The sequence below is a fragment of the Polypterus senegalus genome, chromosome 15 (assembly GCF_016835505.1).
Source record: "Polypterus senegalus isolate Bchr_013 chromosome 15, ASM1683550v1, whole genome shotgun sequence".
Lineage (NCBI taxonomy): Eukaryota > Metazoa > Chordata > Cladistia > Polypteriformes > Polypteridae > Polypterus > Polypterus senegalus.
Window position 1 is genome coordinate 24,862,662 of NC_053168.1, and position 20,170 is coordinate 24,882,831.

The following is a 20,170-nucleotide window of genomic DNA, read 5'->3' on the forward strand; positions in this document are numbered from 1 at the left end:
AGAAGCCAGTCATCATCATTTGTAAATACACACTCTCTTCTATTGAATTGAACTGAATTCCTTTATTGTCATTGTATGGTACAATGAGAGTCAATATGCAAATCCTCCATAAACTTATTTTCCTTTCTTAAATGATAAAATAACAATAATACAATTAAAAACAGTGAAAAATATACAATATGAAAGCATAAATACAATAAACATGTACATACAGTGAAGATAGTGCAAATGGTCCATAAAGTGGCTCATGTTGTTACAGTTGTATTGCAAGTTTACAGTGAGGTCATTGTAATTATAAGCACGAGCAGTTCTACCAGGAGCACTTGATGGATTGATTGAGTGCATTTATAGCTCATGGGATGAAACTGTTTCTAAGCCTTGAGGTCTGTGCAGGAAAGCTCTGAAGTTTTTGTCTGAATGGAGAAGTTCAAATATAATGTGGCATGGATGAGTAGAATCCATGCAGATGGTGGTGGCTTTCCTGAGGCAGCGTGAGCTATAAATGTCCTCCAGGGCTGAAAACTGTATCCCAATAATCCTCTACGCTCTCGACAGAACCCACCATAGAGCTTTCCGATCAGCTGCTGTGCAGCTATGATACCACATACACATAGAATGGGTCAAAATACTCTTGAGTTGTGCACTGAGAGTAACAACGCTAAAGCAGCTATGATATTTAGAGTAGTTTATTCATTCCGTACACTGTAATATTATTACAGAATGACTACAATCAAGTGAATTCAATTTGTAAACAATATGCAATTAATTTTGGTGTATTTGATAAATCCCATGTCACTGATGTGAATTTGAGAAAAGGGAGACCACACAAACAGTAGCACTGCTTTGATGCTGGGTGCCACCAGTGTGCAAAACTGAGCAGAACCGTTACATACGCAAGGGGGCAGGCTGCCAAGAAAATATTTTTATACATCATGATGTGAATGCGGAAATGGGTGTACACAACATTTTTGTGTTTACACACCGTTTATACATGAGGCCCCTGGACTTTTAGTGACCTCAACTTGGTTTTATTTTGTACAATCTGGATGAATAGGATCGACTAGCTTGTTGAGCTGAATGGCTTGTTTTGGTCACAACATTTCTAATGCTCTAATTCATCAGTGATGGATGAAAATCAAGAGGTACACTGCATTATGACTGGTATAATGCCTTCTTCTCAAAGCATTCCAGTTAGAAGATCTATTTTTCAGATTATTATGGCAGCCTTCAAAGCAGCAAATGGTACAAAACTTTTAGCAGCTCATCACTGACTTGCACTATGCTGACTTGACTAGCAAAAACACAAATCGGAAGTGTGAACAGAACATTTAAAAGTGGAGGCACTATTTTTCTTGCCAAGAATAGCATATTTTCTATCCTTCAACAAAGTACATCTTTCGGTGTTAAATAAGCATTGATTATCAATGATATGCTATATATTCCTGTAGTGATAAATTACTTTTGTAATTATTTCCAGCTGTAATTGAACCCTTAAAGTTCTCTAAGGACATGGATAGGTGACATTTTACTTGGAAATATCTGTGAATTCCTGTTAGAGCAATTAGAATTTGTGGTTGGGGAAAATTATGTCTATTTGGAATCATCCTAATACAGAATATCTTATTCCTCTCAGGAGCTGAAGCGGTAGTTGCATTTTGATATATACAGTAAGCTTTGTTTAAAATTAAATCGTTTAAATGAACTGTGTCTTTTTCTGCTAAAGAATACTGTAAAATAACACTGTACAGTATTTTGATTGTCAGTGAAAGCTTACTATTGTGATATTGAGATGTACTGTTTGCATAGTGGGTGTCATCAACTGTCAGAATAAATTATAAATAGTCAAATCTAAAGATACAAAATATTTTGATATTCAAACATGCCACAGTTCTCATTTCTTTATACTTATTGTTAAAGTGTGGAGCCCTAGCTGTCTGTTTTATTGCTATTTTTACTCCTTAAACATTTCTTGAATACATTTTTCTGCAGCATCAATATGAAACAGAAACTATGTTACTGTGTTAATGAAAAAGGATTTACGCTTATTCTACAAATATTTTTTATTGAAGGAATTTTCAAAGTTGCTTTCAAAGGTTTTGATTTTACTTCTTTTTATAATGTGTTGTTATGTACCAAAATGTGTATCAATATTTGTCACTTAATTCAGCTTATACTGCACATATTGATTAGGCAGACTTGAAAACATAATTAATAATTATTGCTTAATGTATTTCCAAGGAATGATTTCTTATGATATGGCTGCTAAGCCATGTTCATTTTTGCATATGAGGTTATCTTGTACAGAATTAAGTCTAAAAATATTTCATGGGAATAGCGCATTGTACTACATGTACAGTACAGTGCGTTCTACAGGTAGTACAGTTTTCTAAGTGGAGTGAACCAATCTGGTTCATTTAACATTTGTTTTGCTTCAAACTGGCAACTTCAGAGTAACATACTGTACACATTTTTATACACTAAAATTAAGGTACACATTAAAATATACAGTCGATTCTTTCACATTCAAGGGTTTCAAGTTTGGGTAGAATTGTGGTGCAGTATCGGTGTGAAGCCTTCCTCCGCAATGGGTTGAAAGGTTGCCCAAAGGATTTCTTCCTTATCCAAGCTGAAGGATTTCAAACACCCATCTTTGTTTACTAAAAAAGTTATTTTCTTTGACTCTCCAGTTTTTTTGATTTGTGCCAGTTATTTAAATTATTTAAATTTTTGTCTCACATCGTTGTTTTGGTAACTGTGCGGCTGTCTTTGAAGTATTAACCTCTTTTGGCTTCCTACTATGTCTCTTCTTTTAATTGCATCTCAAAAACTTGTTTCCTAGTTTAACTAGCATAACATTCAGATGGCTTCTATTACATTTTGGGGGTATAATTTAACAACTGCAGTGAACAGTCTCACCCAGTAGTAATGTTATTGTGTTCACAATTAGCTCATGGCTAATTATTATTATTATTGTTATTTAGCAGGAAAAGGGAGACAAATTGTAGAAAACAACATATGTTTCAAAAAACCCTATCAGGCCCAACCGTTACCCTGAAAAATAAGCTAGACAACAGAAGTATGTTGAGCTCAGAAGAGCTTACTTCTCCCCAATTCTGTGCAGTCAGTATGAGCACCTGCCTATTTAAACAAACCACTAGAGAGTATAATGACCAACAGACTGCAAAACAAACAAATAAAATGGAGTAAAATCTATGCTGAAATGCATAGGAAATAAAATAGTATATGTACAAATACCAGCAGAAAAACTGTTTGAAAGTATTGTATACATTTTGGCAAAAAAGTGATAGTCTGGCTCCTCCGACAGGTATCAGAAGAGCAGACTATCGGACCATTCCTTCAGAGCTGCTGTCTAGTGCCACAAAATGACCTTTAGGACAGTGTGGGCACAGTCCTGTTGTTCTGATCTCACTATTACGTTATAATAGATATTCAGGCAGCTAAACTCCTCCCTTTATCAATATGACGACTCAGAGACTGGCTTGACACGAGGTGTACAAATCCTCAGTTCATTAACAAAGAGGAGGTGTGAAACTACAAGTAAAGAAACATAATATTCAGCACGCATATAACAAAACAGTTTGGTAACAGCTTTAAACTACAAGTAGCAGTACAGAATGGTAACATTTTATAAACATAAACTTACCGGCTATGCTGTGTCAGGGATGCCAGGGACTATGACCCGGCCGGGTACGCCAGGAGGGACCGGGAGAGGGTCAGAGCCCTGCCTGGATCACGTGGGGTTTGCCTTCCGGGTTGCTTTGGGGCCACGGGTCAAGGGCATGGAAGCCTTTCCTGTAGGGGCCCGTGGTCACCGCCAGGAGGCGCCTCAGTGCCTTGGGACCTGTTACCCCAGCACTTCCGCCTCACCAGGAAGTGCTGGGGAAGAGTTATGACGGCGCCGGAGAGCAGCCAGGAAGACAGCCGACACTTCCGCCACACTGGGGCATGGCCAACAGAAGATTGCCGGGAACACCTGGGGCTCATCCGGGTCCTCTATAAAGGGCCATCTCCATTCATTTGAGGCTGGAGTCGGGTGGAAGCAGGACGAGGCAAGAGGAGCTGTGGAGGCGGCCCAAGAAAGGCATTTGTGGCCAGGACTGAGTGTTTATTGGGGTATTGTGCACTAAACTGGGTCTGAGTGACCAAATAGACTGGGGTCTTTGTGACCATAATTTGTAAATATTCTGTAAATAAACGTGTGGTGGTTTGACAACAACATGCCCGCCTGTCTGTGCCCGGGTGCCGTTCACAGCTGCCATATGCTTAAATAGGTGGGATAAACTTCAATGTATGTATTTGTGGCAGCTACATTACTTACTGTAAGGCGGCTCAGGAAGAACAAATATCACAAAGTAAGCATATCTGAACATAACAGCAGTTTACAAAATTGAAATACTTAATAATTAAGCATTTTGCCCATTTTAATAAACATAATACTCATTGACCACATACAAGGAACCACTCTGAATTATCAAGAACTGCTGGCTTTCTTATATCAGATTTGCAACTGAATTGTTTTTCTTGTTACTTTTTACTCTGTTTAATCAATTCTAAAAAAAGTGTAACATCTTTATTATACAATATATACACTTCTTACAATAATGTAAATGAATTGAACTCCTGTTAACAGTAATGTAAACAGCACAGCAGTGTCCGCTTTAATGATGCAAGTTTATAAAGAATACTGTTATAACATCTAACTTATATTTTAAAGTTTAAAGTAAATAATTGTCATAATTAAGCTGCCTTAGCCACTCTTAACTTTACAAATGTAAAAGTGAAAAGTGACATTTTTTTTTTAAACCACAGCTTATAAGGAGCTTTATATTTTCACCATGCATTCTCAAAAGTGGCACAGCAATTAAATTTCAAGATCTTTTATGAGAATTCTGTGGTGCCATTTTTATTTTGTATTACCTATCATTGAAAAGCATTAACAAGATGAAGTTTTACTAACTACCTATTATTTTTTTACTTGCTTGTTCTGTTTGAGGTCCTGTCAGGAACCAGTGCTGGATGGGGTGTGAGTCACACTCATGTACACACTCTTTTTTTATTGCTATAAGGTTTAAAGTCTCTAACCTAACCTGCACCTCTTTAGGGATGTAAGGGCAAAATCCAAACAGACATAGGAGAATGTGCAAACACGGGGCTGTGAGCTGTGAGGCAGCAGCGTCAACTACTGCTTCGCTATGCCTGCTGAGTTGAAATACAGATAATAAAAATATAACATCAAATGTTGCTGAAGCAGTCATGTGAAAACATTTTAAGCACCCAACTGTGCAATATATTTACACATTTCCAAATACTATGAAATATTTCTACAAATTAAGAAGTTGCAGTGTGTCATTACTATTAAGTACTTATAAGCAAAATACATGGTGTGAAAAAAGCTATACATAAATAATATTGTGCATAATATATAGCTGGGTCTGAAAATATTCATTGTATGTGCCAGTAAAATCTTCAGAATCTCACAGTAGGACCTGAAAACTTGATTTCTTTTCATCTGCTCCCTATAGCAGCATACATCTTAGCCACTAGATGGGGAAGTGGAGACAATCTGATCATTTCAATTTTAAAGAGACAGTGAATTTATGCTTTGAGCAAAACTTGCCTTTGTGATTTGCATGAGAAGGTAGTGTTAACTACCTATGCCACATTTAGATACTGTGCCAAATGAAACAAGCTAGCAAATGCGTGCATGGTGTAACATTCAGATCCGAACGAGGACTGCTCAGAAACTGTAGGCCACAACCATTTCAGAGGTTGTGGGGGCCAAAGGCTGTCTCACTAGGATTGGGCAAAAGGCTGAAAACAGGAGTGAGCAGGACTCTAGGCTATCACAGAGACCGCTCTCACTCATACAGTCACATAAACACGCACAATCTCCATAGTTACACAGTGCAATTTTGCCATTGCTAATTAATATAATCTAACATATAAGACGATGTACGCATGGCATAACATTCAGGTGCGTTCAGCGACTAAAAAGTTGGAGCATTTCAGATTTTTTATTTCTTCCAAGAGTCATTTACTACATTTGTGTTTATTAAATAGTCTTGTAACAATGAATCCTGTTCAAAAGTAATAGCAATAACAGAATGCAATTGCATGTGTTAGTAGACTAAATTAGTTACGTGCCTTTAAACAGCACTTTACAATGGGGCAAAAAACTGAGCACAAATAGGCTTGTTGTGGTTCAATGGCTTTCATATATGGCAGATTGCAGTTCAAGTGATGTGAAAATGGAATCGACTGATGTGTGTTAGTGGTGGAGGGTTTTTGAACATTTTTTGAAAGATACTCAATATGGTAGTAACCGATAATTAGCATTTGAAAAATATATCTATTAATACCAAATGACCAATACTAAGCGTTAATATTACTCTATGAAAGGAGAAAAGAAACTCAAATAAGTTTCCCATCTAGCTTTTAATATCAGTTAAACACAGTAATTCGAAAAAATTACTTATGTAAGTAAGCAATTGGAAACAAACTGATTTATTATAAAACAGGAATGTGAATGGTACATAATATGCAAGAAAATCATGAGCTTGCCACAATTGTGTGGGGAAGATCTGGAGCTTAAGCCACTGCAGCCTCCCATCCTGACGCTACTGTCCATTTTTAAACCTGTTTATATTAGTTAGGGCAGCTGCACCTTTCCCATGTTATTAATTAGTTTAAACTACATTTAGCTGCAGGTTGATAACATTGGTTATTTATAATAATAATCTGCAGATAATATTGCTTAATCAATTCAGCTTTATATATGCTTACATAATTGCTTTCTCATTCCATTTACTTACAGAAAAGTGACTTTTTTGTACTCTATTAATAAACTTATTTAAAGCAGCAGGAGACAGGTGCTGCTCTGTGCACACTCTGCCCGGCGTCTGACTCACTGTTACTGGGTATCCATTTGGCGATCAGAAAGTTCAAGCAAATTTTCTCAAGGTAAAACTGAAACAGTAAACTAATTACTAGTTTACGCAGTTCTAGTTGCACAGGATGTTTCTTAATTTTAAAATGGGTGAGTTTGCAAATGTACCAATGCTTTTCAACTGATAGATAGATAGATAGATAGATAGATAGATAGATACTTTATTAATCCCCAAGGGAAAATTCACATACTCCAGCAGCAGCATACTGATAAAAACAATATTAATTAAATAGTGATAAAAATGCAGTGCAAGTTAAAAAATGCAGGGTGGAGAGTGCAAGGCAAGTATAACAGGCAGTATCATTGTATAATGTTAACTTTTACCCCACCAGGTGGAATTGAAGAGTCACATAGTGTGTGGGAGGAACGATCTCCTCAGTCTGTCAGTGGAGCAGGACGGTGACAGCAGTCTGTCGCTGAAGCCGCTCCTCTGTCTGGAGATGATCCTGTTCAGTTGATGCAGTGGATTCTCCATGATTGACAGGAGTCTGCTCAGCGCCCGTCTCTCTGCCACAGACGTCAGACTGTCCAGCCTGCCTTCCTCACCAGTTTGTCCAGGCGTGAGGCATCTCTCTTCTTTATGCTCCCTCCCCAGCACACCACCACATAGAAGAGGGCGCTCGCCACAACCATCTGATAGAACACGTGCAGCATCTATATAATTTTGAACATCTGCAGCATGATAATTTTAAAATTCTAAAACTTTGCACAGTGCAATCTGCAAGAGATATATGAACAAAATTTGAACTGAAAAATGGTATGGCTTTATCTCGTCAAAATTGTTGTAATGTTTTAATATAAACAAATCCTTTAAAAATGCTTTTTAAATATCATTTACTGTATATGGCACTAGCTGGACTACTAGTCTAAGAAGGATAGTGATATAAGTAATCACCATAAATCTCAGCGTATTCAGCATTAACGCTTGGGGGGGGCACATCTATTAGAATGTATTTTATAATACATTGCAATGTATAATACACATAGAAATAAGATGCATTGTATTTTTATTTCAACAGATGGCACATCACAAACATTAGCACTGCTTTTACGAATTTCATGCCAAATGAAATAACAAAGACAGCATTGGATGGACCGATAGATACATAGACACCCACACAGACATTTTGCCATTTTATTAAGATGGATTGCAGTAGACCCTTGTTTAAAAAAAAAAACAAAACAAAAGAAAACGAGTAACTGAGACAGAGAAAATCCTGACATTGCCTAACATTTAGTTTTATACCTGGGCAGCAAATGTCCAGACTTAAAACTCTGAGAGGAAGCGTTTAGCACTAAATGTCTACTGACATGGCTTGATATGGAAATAAGACCCTACATGTCTTCCTCCTTCAATGCAGTACTCTTAGTACCAAAATCTACAATTTTCCAATAGAAATAAGATAAATTCTGAATTCAGAGCAGGTGATACTTGTGAGCAGAGGTGTTACTTCTGCCCTCATGGTGTTGATTGCACCTTTACAAGTGAAAGATATATTTCCTTCCTTTCTCTGTAAAATATTTAATATTCAGTATATGGAATACACATGATATTGAGGCCATTGGAAAAAATAATCTATTGACATTTTTTGAAAAACTTTTTTAAATTTAACCTCCCCTTGTGTCCCTTACTTATAAGTATGAGACTTAGCTGAAAACAATGTAGCTCACTCCCTAACCCTTACTGAGTGCAAACTTCAATTACTGGCATGTCCCAACTATTTCAGGTACTGTGACATTTCTTTCCTTAACGTGAGGCAACCTTGGAATCAGGACCTCATAATTTCTGTAGAAATATTGAATGAAAGCTGACTCTACACCGAATACGTTGTTCCTCAGTTTGTGACAGACATATTAAAATTAAACATTGCATACATGTTTCTTGCTTAGACAACACCTACAAAAAAGATGTATTCAAGTGTATGACTTCATAGGTGAAAAGTTTTAGTTATGCCTTCATCTTTGACACTGTCAACCACCAGATTCTCCTTGCCATCCTTTCTGACTTTTATATAACTGGGACTACCATCTAGTGGTTTGAGTCCTACCTCTTACGCAGATCCTACTGTGTGTTCTGGCATGGTGAGATGTCAAGGATGCACCAGGCAAGCACTAGGGTGCACTGAGAATCAGTGCTGGGCCCTATGTACTTCTCTCATTCATCACCTTTCTAGGGCCTATTATCAGGTTCCATGGTTTTCCTGTCAGTGCTATGCTCATGATAGTCATCAATACCTGTTATTCCCTCCAGAGGACCATGTGATATCAGCAAGAATCTTTGCATGTCTCACTGATATTGCTACCTGGATGAAGAAAAACCATCGCCAGCTCAACCTGGCAAATATGTCTATCTCCTGTGTCTATTCAGCGCCTCACCTCTATCTTGTCTCTCTCACACTGTCATCTGCCACATCAATACACAACCTTAGGGTGATGATTGATGACCAGCTGTCCTTCAGGGATCATATAGCTACAGTACAAATTCACTCTGTACAGCGTCCACAAGATAGACCGTATCTGACTGAATATGCAGTGTAGCTCCTTTGGTCACTCCTCATTTCACTCACTACACTGGCTTCCTGTGGCAGCACGCATTAAGTTCCAATCCATTATCCTTGGCTACAAAGTAATCGGTGGATGCGCACTTATAGATATGGACATCAGGGGAAGAGTAGGACTGTCATTCAACTCAGGAGTGACATAATCCAGACCAAACCACCCTCCCACTCCAGTGTGTATACATTATTAATAGGCCACCATGGTAACTGCCCACAAACAAAAGACATGCAACTCCTAATTCAGGTCTTCGCTCTTTTCAATGGGCTCAAGTAGATATTGGTGTAAGCAGATGCCATATTGATGAGTAACAAGTTGTCATAGTCAAGAGTATTGTCTTGTAGAATACATATAACTAGAGCTTTGTACCCTCAATTGTTAAGACTATGCTTTCCAATCGCTTTTACCACATCTACAGCACATTCTGTCTTGGAGTTGTTGAAGGTAACATCGGAAAAAAACAGTTCAAGATCTTGTTGTTTCAGTCATGTACCCAGATGTTCTACCTTCTCTTGTGTCTGACGTGCATCCTGTAGATGAACTAACTTCCTCCATTCCCACAGGGCCAGTCTCATCTTTAATACCAAAAAATGAAATAATTAACAGGACTACTGTGCAGTATGTACTACTGTGTACCATGGCTAATTCTACATAATGCATGATGCCTGTATATCTATAATATATTACTGCATATCATTCCATAGATAATTTATTCATATCTTGCAGCCATGATAATATTCCACATTGTTTTAATGTTTTTGTATGTTTATGGGCGATAACTTTTCTCTCCTGTTCTAAATAAAGCCGATATGTTCATACATTACACTGCATCTTCCTCTAGTGTTGTTTCTTTGGGTTAATCCTATCTTTCTCGGCACCACCTTTCTTTTTCTTTAACCTTTGGTGTCCATTGAAAAATGATTAAATGTAGTGAGCAGATTAAGGAAATAGGTGGAGAGTTTCAATTTCATGCAAGAGGGGTCATACCATTTTCAGAGGTGTTGCTTCCTTTTTCCCTAGAATAGACACCTGCACAAGAAGTAGGTTTATACAGTTTGGAAGGGGACATCTTTTTATGGATTCACTAAATGCGTGGGCATTTATTTGTGAGGATTTTAAAGGGTGCGCGCAGTAGCTTGACCTGTCCAGAAATGTTACATGCCCACCAGGAAATCTCCTAATATTCCTGATTGCCACTTTGCTCTTGGTGGAGACACTTGTGAGGTCCTGTGCTCCTTCTCGACCACTTATGTCTGCTGTTGAACAGGGTCTTGTAATGCTACCTCTGCGTGGTATAAAATCTTAGTCCAGACTTATTTCGTATGTAGCTCCTGGCTGGTGGAATGAGCTTCCCACCTCCATTCAAACTGTTGACTCTCTCAGTGTGTTTAAGGAGGGCTGACTCTCTGAAGTGGCATGTATTAAGTTCAAATCCTTGATGCTTGCTTACAGAGTAGTCTGTGGGTCAGCATATATATATATTGCGAGATTGCGTTGGTTTGGAAATGAGCAGAGGAGAGATGCTGGGTATATTGGGAAAAGGATGCTAAGGATAGAGCTACCAGACAAGAGGAAAAGAGAAAAGCCAAAGAGAAGGTTTATGGATGTTGTGAGAGAGGACATGCAGGTAATGGGTGTAAAAGAGCAAGATGCAGAGGACAGAAAGATTTGGAAAAGGATGATCTGCTGTGGCAACCCATAATGGGAGTAGCCGAAAGAAGGGAAAGATTGTTACGGATGATCATGGTCCTTGCCTGGCCGGGAGGCTGATATACTGGAAGGACTGGGGGAGCATATGTGCACAGGACGCTGCATCCCCTGGAGCTCTAGAGGGCAGCCCCCCAGGGATACTGTGGTTCCACAGATTCCTGCAGGGCTTCATGGGAATTGGAGTTCGGGATAGTCCTGTTGGGTTCCATGGGGGCCACCGGGGGAACTACAGAGAACTTCATTGGGCTTTCACTGCACCTGGGAGTGATTCCAGGTCTGATCAATGAGCCACCTAGAACACTCCCAGGACCAGCTTAAATGAAGCCTCCTTGCTTCGCTCAGGGAGCTGGAGTTGGATGGAACAGGATGAAGTTTGTCAGAGGAAGAATGGAGGCAGAACAACAAAGAGAGAAGAAAGGAAGCAGGATTCTTTTGCTTTGTGATAGTGGTGCTTGTACTGTGCTGTTTTGTTTTGGGATTGAGACAAAAGAGCTTTCCCACAGTAACAAAGTTGTGTTGTGTGGCTAGACTTCTGTCTGTGTCGGCGCTGGGCAGTGGAGTGCCCTCCGGTGGCATATATATATATATATATATATATATATATATATATATATATATATATATATATTTATTTATTTTTTTATTTATTTATTTATATATAATATATATATATATATATATATATATATATATATATATATATATATATATTTATATATATATAGACTAACACCGGAAGTACATATATAAACAAAGAACTTTTCATTTGTCTTCAGCTGTGGGGCACATCTTCCCTGTGATCCCTACAGGCACAACACAGTCCCACAAGTAAACACATAAGCACAAAACACTCTTTTTTGGCACCATCACTCCTCCTCCAAGCTTTGTCCTCCTCCTCCCGACTCTGGCCATTGAGTGGTGGCTGCTGGCCCCTTTTTGTAGTCCACCCGTGTGCTCCAGGTGATTGACTGCCAAGTTCCGGCTGCACATCCGTCCAGGGGGAGGTATTGCACAGTCCAGGGCTGCTCCCCCTGAATATACAGCGAAGGGGCGTCTTGGCCGGGCATGGACCCCGGTCGTCCACCACAATATATTTATATATAATGTGGAGACACTTGTGAGGTCCTCTGATCTCTCTCATCCAATCAAGTCTACTTATGAACAGTACCTGGTGATGCCACCAAATCTCAGTCCAGATTCTTTTTATGTGTAGCTCTTGGCTGGTGAAACAAGCTGCCTACCTCCATTCAAACTGCTGACTCCCTGATTGGGCTTAAGAACCATTTGAAGACTCTTTTGTTTGGTAAATTTCTGTCTAACTGATATTAGCTGTTAGGTTTTGTTACCTAGGAATTATAACTTGCATATATTTTGTTCTGAACTCTTTACTTGTGATGATCAATTTTGTAGCCTTGTCCTCTAACACTTGTTCCCAAATAATCCCCCAATTAATATTTACTCAATTATGTTGACCTCTTTTGTGAGTCACTGGAAAAAAAAGCATCTTCTAAGCGAATAAATGTAAATATAAAAGATGGATATTATGAACTACACTTGTCACCTAATCACCAAGTGTCATCTAAGTTATCAAAAATCCCCTTCCTATATTAACCCTATGTGGTGTAATATCTGATGGAGCTTGGCAACCTTCACCATACAGCCTGCTTTCTATATCACTCTACTCAATTGGAGGTGTCCACCCTGAAGTATAATGGAAAAGCAATGTCCTGTAAAATAGAACACAAGAAAAAATACATTTACTGTATGTATCAAAAAAAACAGCTCAGTAATTTTTCAGCACATGCTAGCACTTCAATGCTCTTTTCAAATAGCACATTGTGAAGTAGCTGTTGACCGTAATAATTCACTGTAAACCTTCAAATCACTTAGATTTTTTTTTAACTCTCTACATTTTTTTCTTTTCCCTTCATTTTGAAGGAAAGGTAGATTTGAAAATGTTGATTAGATAATACATTAAGAGTGCACTTGAATCTGATTCTGCTATTCTCAAAAAAATAAAATTTTAAAAAGAAACTCTTTCTCTGCCCTGCTCTACAGTCATGGCCAAAAGTTTTGAGAATGACACAACTATTGATTTTCACAAAGTTTGCTGCTTCAGTGTTTTTATATCTTTTTGTCTGATGTTGCTACTATATACTGAAGTATAATTACAAGCATTGCATAAGTCTCAAAGCCTTTTATTGACAATTACATTAAGTTTATATAAAGAGTCAGTATTTGCAGTGTTGGCCCTTCTTTTTCAAGACCTCCGCAATTCTCCCTGGCTTGCTATCAATCAACTTCTGGGCCAAATCCTGACTGATGGCAGCCCATTCCTGCATAATGAATGCTTGGAGTTTGTAAGAATTTGTGGCTTTTTGTTTTTCCACCTACCTCTTGAGGATTGACCACAAGTTCTCAATGGGATTAAAGTCTGGGGAGGTTCCTGGCCATGACCCCAATATTTCAATATTTTGTTCCTCAAGCCACTTAGATATCACTTGTGCCTTATGGCCCAGTGCTTTATCATGCTGGAAAAGGCATTGTTGGCCACCAAACTGTTCTTGGACGGTTGGGAGAAGTTGCTCTTGGAGGATGTTTTGCTATAATTCTTTATTCATGATTTGGGATCAGGGGACACCACCAGTGCAGAGCGTGGCAGCAGGCAGGTGTGAATGCATCTGCACACACAGTGAGGCGAAAACTTTTGGAGGATGGCCTGGTGTCAAGAAGGGCAGCAAAGAAGCCACTTCTCTCCAAGAGAAACGTCAGGGACAGACTGATATTCTACAAAAGGTACAGGGATTGGACTGCTGGGGTCAAGACATTGTCTCTGATGAATCCCCTTTCCAATTGCTTGGGGCATTCAGAAAAAAACATTTTCTGGAGAAGAAAAGGTCAGGCCAACAGTAAAGCATCCTGGGAACATTCATGTTTGAGATTGCTTCTCAACCAAGGGAGTGGGCTCACTCACAATTTTGCCTAAGAGCACAGCCATGAATAAAGAATGGTACCAAAACATCCTCCAAGAGCAACTTCTCCCAACTGTCCACAAACAGTTTGGTCACGAACAATGCATTTTCCAGCATGATGGAACACCGTGCCATAAGACAAAAGTGATAACTAAGTGGCTCAGGGAACAAAACATTGAAATTTTGGGTCCGTGGCCAGGAAACTCCCCAGACCTTAATCCTATTGAGAACTTGTGGTCAGTCCTCAAGAGGCAGGTGGACAAACAGAAACCCACAAATTCTGACAAACTCCAAGCATTGATTCTGCAAGAATGGGCTGCCATCAGTCAGGATTTGGCCCGGAAGTTGATTAACAGCATGCCAGGGCGAATTGCAGAGGTCTTGAAAAGGAGGGCCAATATTGCAAATATTGACTCTTTGCATAAATGTAATGTAATTGTCAATAAAAGCCTTTGAAACTTATTAAATACTTGTAATTCTGCTTCAGTATACCATAGAAACATCTGACAAAAACATCTAAAAACACCTGGAGCAGCAATCTTTGTGAAATCTAATACTTGCGTCCAAATCCAAAACTTTTGGCCACGACTGTACTATATGTAACTGCTAATAGTTTATATTATAGATGAGACCGTACACCATCCCACCTGGAGACACAGATTAGAGTGTGAATTATACCTTGACTTTGTAACATCTTCTACAACTCTGAGATGGCAGGAGCAATTTTCTACCCTGTGGTGTGCTAAGCTGGTAACATCACTTCAACAGAGGCCCACCAAATCAACAAGCTAATTAAAAGGGCAGGCTCAGTTATAAGATGTACTGTCGACCCCTTGGAGGTACAAGCAAAGAAGAGAATTAAAAGAAAATGGAGTACTGTTATAAAAGTGCTGCATATCCTGTCTCTGGCAAATGAACACTGAGGACTTTCTACCCAGCTGGGTCACCGAGAAGGACCAAGAGAGGGACTATGCCTCCCCCGTACCACGAGAGGGCAACCGCCCTGGTTTGTGTGGGGGCCACGGGATTTGAGCATGGAAGCTCAACATTATAGGGGCCCGTGGCCACCGCCAGGGGGTGCCCAGACGAGTAAGGAGCCCTGGACGTCAGCACTTCCACCACACCCAGAGGTGCTGGTGGAAGAAATACCAGGGACACCCAGAGTGCTTCTGGGTGTTCATGCAGCACTTCTGCCACACTAGGAAGTGTTACAGGAAACTCATCAGGAAGCTCCTGAAGCACGCCTGGGAGGGAATAAAAGGGGTCGCCTCCCTCCAGTTGTCAGCCAGAGTCGGGAGGAAGAGGACAGAGCTCGGAAGAGAGGAGTGGAGGTGCTGACGGAAGGCATTGGAAATTCCGGACTTAAGGGTGATTGGTGCTGGGGCACTGTATGCTGTGTGTACATATTGTAAATAAACATGTGTGTTGGAACAATCGGTGTCTGTCTGTCTGTGTCCGGGGCTGAGTTACCACAATACATATATATATATTTTCTATTTCTGTATTTATTTAAAGAGCTTCTGTAAAAAGCCAAATTTCCATCTAAAGTTTTAATAATAAATGATACAGTATTGTATATCTGTATTCCTGTTTCCTCTAAGAAAATTCAGTAGATTCGGTGGAAATCTCCAGTATCTGTGTTCTACAAATAAATAATAAAAATCTAATAACATATCTGTTCAGTATCACAGTGTCATTTTAACTTGCATATGTTAGGCAAAATACAATAAAAATGCTGAAGTCTTTTTAGGTGCTTCTAGCTTTGCACAGTTGTCATTGGAGGGGCTCTTCTGATTCTGCACGTCCTTCTGATACTGATTTTCCAACTAGGCACACCTTGGAAAAAGTACCCTGCTACTATCTGCACTATGTATCATAAATAAATAGGCTTGATTTTACTGATATTTTCATTTTCAGTTTGCCCTGTTACTGTAGCTTCATTTTTAAAAGAACATCTAAGGCTAACCTTCACCACTCGAAACATGTTTCTGGCTTTGTTGTTGCTCTGCAATTTTAAGTCTGCTTGATTGCACAGCTCTGGATGTTTTGCTTCAATCCCAGAAGTGATAATGATGAACAGATTTCTTTATTTTGAACAAATATAAAAAAGGGTCTTGATTTTACAAAGGAGAGGCACAACACTCTTATCTCATTCATATGCCTTAAAGTGTGTTATCAGCAGCTATCCTGTTTATTGATGGCTGTTATCTTCAACACACAGTAGGCTCGGATTTATGGGAGTGTACAGAAAAAAAAATTCAATATACTGTATTTTGAAGTGGTGTTATTTTACAATGCATATGTTTTCAGTTAATATCTGTCTTCTTTTGTAGGAGGAAGAACTCAGAAAAAGCGGTGAAGCTAAATATCAGCATCTCAATGAAGACCTCCATGTTCTCATTGAAGTCTTTGCTCCTCCTGCTGAAGCTTATGCCAGAATGGGACATGCTCTGGACGAGATAAAAAAATTCCTGATTCCTGTAAGAAAATTCACATAAAAACACATATTTTTATTTTAAATTACTGAATATTAAAGTGCCAAAAATAACGCACATTGTGGGTATGAGAAGAAGGCCTAATCCTGTTGTTATGTTATGTTTTACTGCTCATAAAATATGTTGTACATGCCAAAGCTATTTCCCAGGTCAGTAATTCAGTGCCCTCTCCTACAGCCGTTATTTTTAATCTTCTGTCCAGCCACATCAATGCAGAAGATAAATCTGTGTGTGAGTTGTTGTGCGCTTTATGATGATTAAATGTGCCTTAAAGATTAATCAAAATTGATCTTAATTATGAATAGGATCACACATGCCCTTGAGAATCTCTTCCAACTTACTCAGCCCAGCCTTAAAGGTGAAAAAGCGAAAAGTCTGCAATGAAGATGTTACCTCATGTTAACCATTAAAATGAAGTAAAATGTGCTGGGTATCAATTGATCAATTGGTATTTAATGAAATCATGCTATGAATAGAAGGCACCATCACAAGGCAGTGCAGACTAGGATATTTATCATTTTATTATATTTTTCCCTGACACCTTTACCTAAGGCAACTTGTGTGATCAGGACGCATTACAACTGTTTACAGATATTTTTACATCTGATGCACAAGCAGGCTAAGCGGCTTGCCAAGAGTCAAACGGTAAGATTTAAATGTTCATCTTTTGTGTTTAAGGTCTGTTACCTTACCCACTTTACTATTCAATATCAAATATGCAGACTGAGAAGTACAATATAAACAACATGTACAGACAATTCAGAAAGTATGCAGCCCCCCACACTTTCTGCTGACTTTATCAAGTTGTGAATTTTAATTTTAAATGGATATATTTGTCAATTTGTAAATCAATCTACAATCAATAACCATTTTTCAGAAAGTTCTGAAAAATTATTAACAATCAGAAATTGAAATCTCTTAGTCATGTTATCATTTGGACCCTAGATTCAGTACTCCTTTGAAAGCAATTACAGCTTTGAGTCTTCTTGTGTTTGTCACTACAAGCTTTGCACTCATGAATTTGAGCAGTTTATCCTATTCTTCCTGACAGATTCTCTCAAGATCCGTTAGACTGAATAGGAAACATCTATAAACTGCCATCTTCAGGTCTGACCACAGATGTCCTATGGGGTTAAAGTCTGGACTTTGTCTGGGCCATTCAAGGACAGTCAGAGATTTTCCCTCATCTCACTCTACTGTTGTCTTGGCTGTAAGCTTTGGGTCTTTGTCATGCTGGAAGTTGGATCAGCAGCCCTTGGAGAATCGCCACTGACAGTGGAAGCAGGGGATTTGGGTACCCCTAAGAGAATCAACGCCGACGTCATAGTGGAGCATTGTCGATTTCATTAAATAAAACTATGACTTGTGAGCACACACATCCCAACTGCGGTGACCAATAACTAAAGCAACTGTTCTTAAGGTCACTGCAGTGTTACAAGGTGAGCTGTCATCCCAGTTTGAGGTCACATGCACTCTGGAGCAGGATTTCTTCAATGATCTCCCTGTATTTGGCAGCATTCATCTTTTCCTAAATTCTTACCAGTCTCTCTGTATCTGCCGCTGAAAGGTAGTTCTGTCACCACCATGCTTCCTGGTAGGAATATATTAGGTTGATGATGGGCAGTACCTGGTCTTCACCAGACATAATGTTTGGTGTTCTTCTCAAAGAGTTCCGTCTTTGTCTCATCAGACCAGAAAATGTTTTTCCTCATGCTCTCAGAGTCCTTTAAATTCTGTTTGGCAGGATCCAAGTAGGCTGGCCACTCTACCATAAATGCCTGATTGATGGAGTGCTGCTGAGATGGTTGTCCTTCTGATGGGTTCGCCTATCTCAACTAGAAGCTCCGTTAGAGTGACCATTGGGTTCTTGTTCACCTTCCTGAATAAAGCACTTCTAGGACGGCTACTCAGTTTAGCCTGACAGCCAACTCTAGTTATAGTCCTGGTGGTTCCAAACTTCTTCCTTCTAACAATTATTGAGGCAGCTGTGCTCCTGGAAACTCTCAAAGCTGCCTCAACACAATTTAATCATGGAGGTCTACATGGAGTCCCTTGGACTTCATGGCTCGATTTTTGTCCTGACATGCAGTGTTAATTGTTGGACTTTCTATATACTAACGTGTGCCTTTCTAAACAATGTATTTAGCTGGCCACAGGTGGACTCCAACGAAGTTCTAAACGCATCTCCAGGATACACCTGACCACAATTTGGAGTGGCACAGCAAAGGGTCTGAATCCTTCTATGAAAAAGAGATTTCAGTTTTTGTTTTTTAATTCATTTGTAAACCTTTCTGAAAACATGTTTTCACTTAGGCTTATTGATTGTACATTGATGGGGTATATGTTAAAAATAAATCTACAACACAATAAAACATGCAGAAAGTGAAGGGGTCTGAGTACTTTCAGAATCCACTGAAAGTGCTTCATAGAAAATAAATACAATTGCTCATTTAAATATGAAGTAACTAGCCTTCCCCTGCATCACCATCCACATAGTAGTGAAACAGGATAGTGAAGAAGCCCCCGCCCAACTCCCCACACCTGATGTCATGCTTCCCCCTCCCCTTGGCCCGCAGCCTCTGTCTCAAATTAGAACGAATATATTGCTCCTGCAAGCGAACACTGATTCTTAGCATGATGAGAGAAGTCGCAAAATCAACCGTAATGTTCAAGCAAATTATAGAAAAAAACCCAATCTAAATCCGTTAAGTAGTTCTCTCGTAAAATGTGGACAGACACACCGACAGATACTGGATTTTATATATCTATACTAATAAAAGCCAAAGCCCTCACTCACTCACTCACTCACTCACTCACTCACTGACTCATCAGTAATTCTCCAACTTCCCGTGTGGGTGGAAGGCTGAAATTTGGCAGGTTCATTCCTTACAGCTTCCTTACAAAAGTTGGGCAGGTTTTATATCGAAATTCTACGCGTAATGGTCATAACTGGAAGCTGTTTTTCTCCATTTACTGTAATGGAGATGAGCTTGAACGCCGTGGGGGCGGAGTTTCGTGTGACATCATCACACCTTCACGTAATCACGCAGTACATAGAAAACCGTGAAGACCTCCAAAAAGCGCTGAAGAAAACATGCATTATATAATTGAAAAGGCAGCGAAACAATAAGAAGCGAGCGAGTGACATATACAACCATATTTATGAGTTCTGCTACTTCGGAAACAAAGCACGATGTAAACCTACACTTTAAATTAAGTTCATAGACAGGCTGCCGCTGGCGTTTGTAATTTAGTGCCTGCCCATATAAGGTCGTCCGTCAGCGGCAATCCAATAGCAAACTCCCACTAAATATTCACAGGTTAAGGACTGTGCTTATGCAGAGGAAGATGAGATGGTCAGGGTGGTGTTTGGTACAAACTCAGCGAAACTGCGAGAGAAAGTTTTAAGTGCCAGGACTAAGGTAACATTAAATACAGCCATGGACATAGCACGAGATGGCACCAGCACA

At 39.3% G+C, this 20,170-nt stretch overlaps 1 protein-coding gene across 2 annotated transcripts in view; it reads left to right on the plus strand.

Annotated features, from left to right (window-relative positions):
* khdrbs3 (KH domain containing, RNA binding, signal transduction associated 3) overlaps nucleotides 1-20,170 on the plus strand; it is a 526,056-nt gene that overhangs the window by 321,940 nt on the left and 183,946 nt on the right. For both annotated transcript variants that reach the window (XR_005630743.1, XM_039737376.1), the window contains exon 4: nucleotides 16,539-16,685. Coding sequence is in view for 1 of the 2 variants with exons in the window: in XM_039737376.1 (XP_039593310.1) it covers nucleotides 16,539-16,685 (147 nt within the window). In the remaining variant the exon portion in view is untranslated. The remainder of the gene's footprint in view (nucleotides 1-16,538; nucleotides 16,686-20,170) is intronic.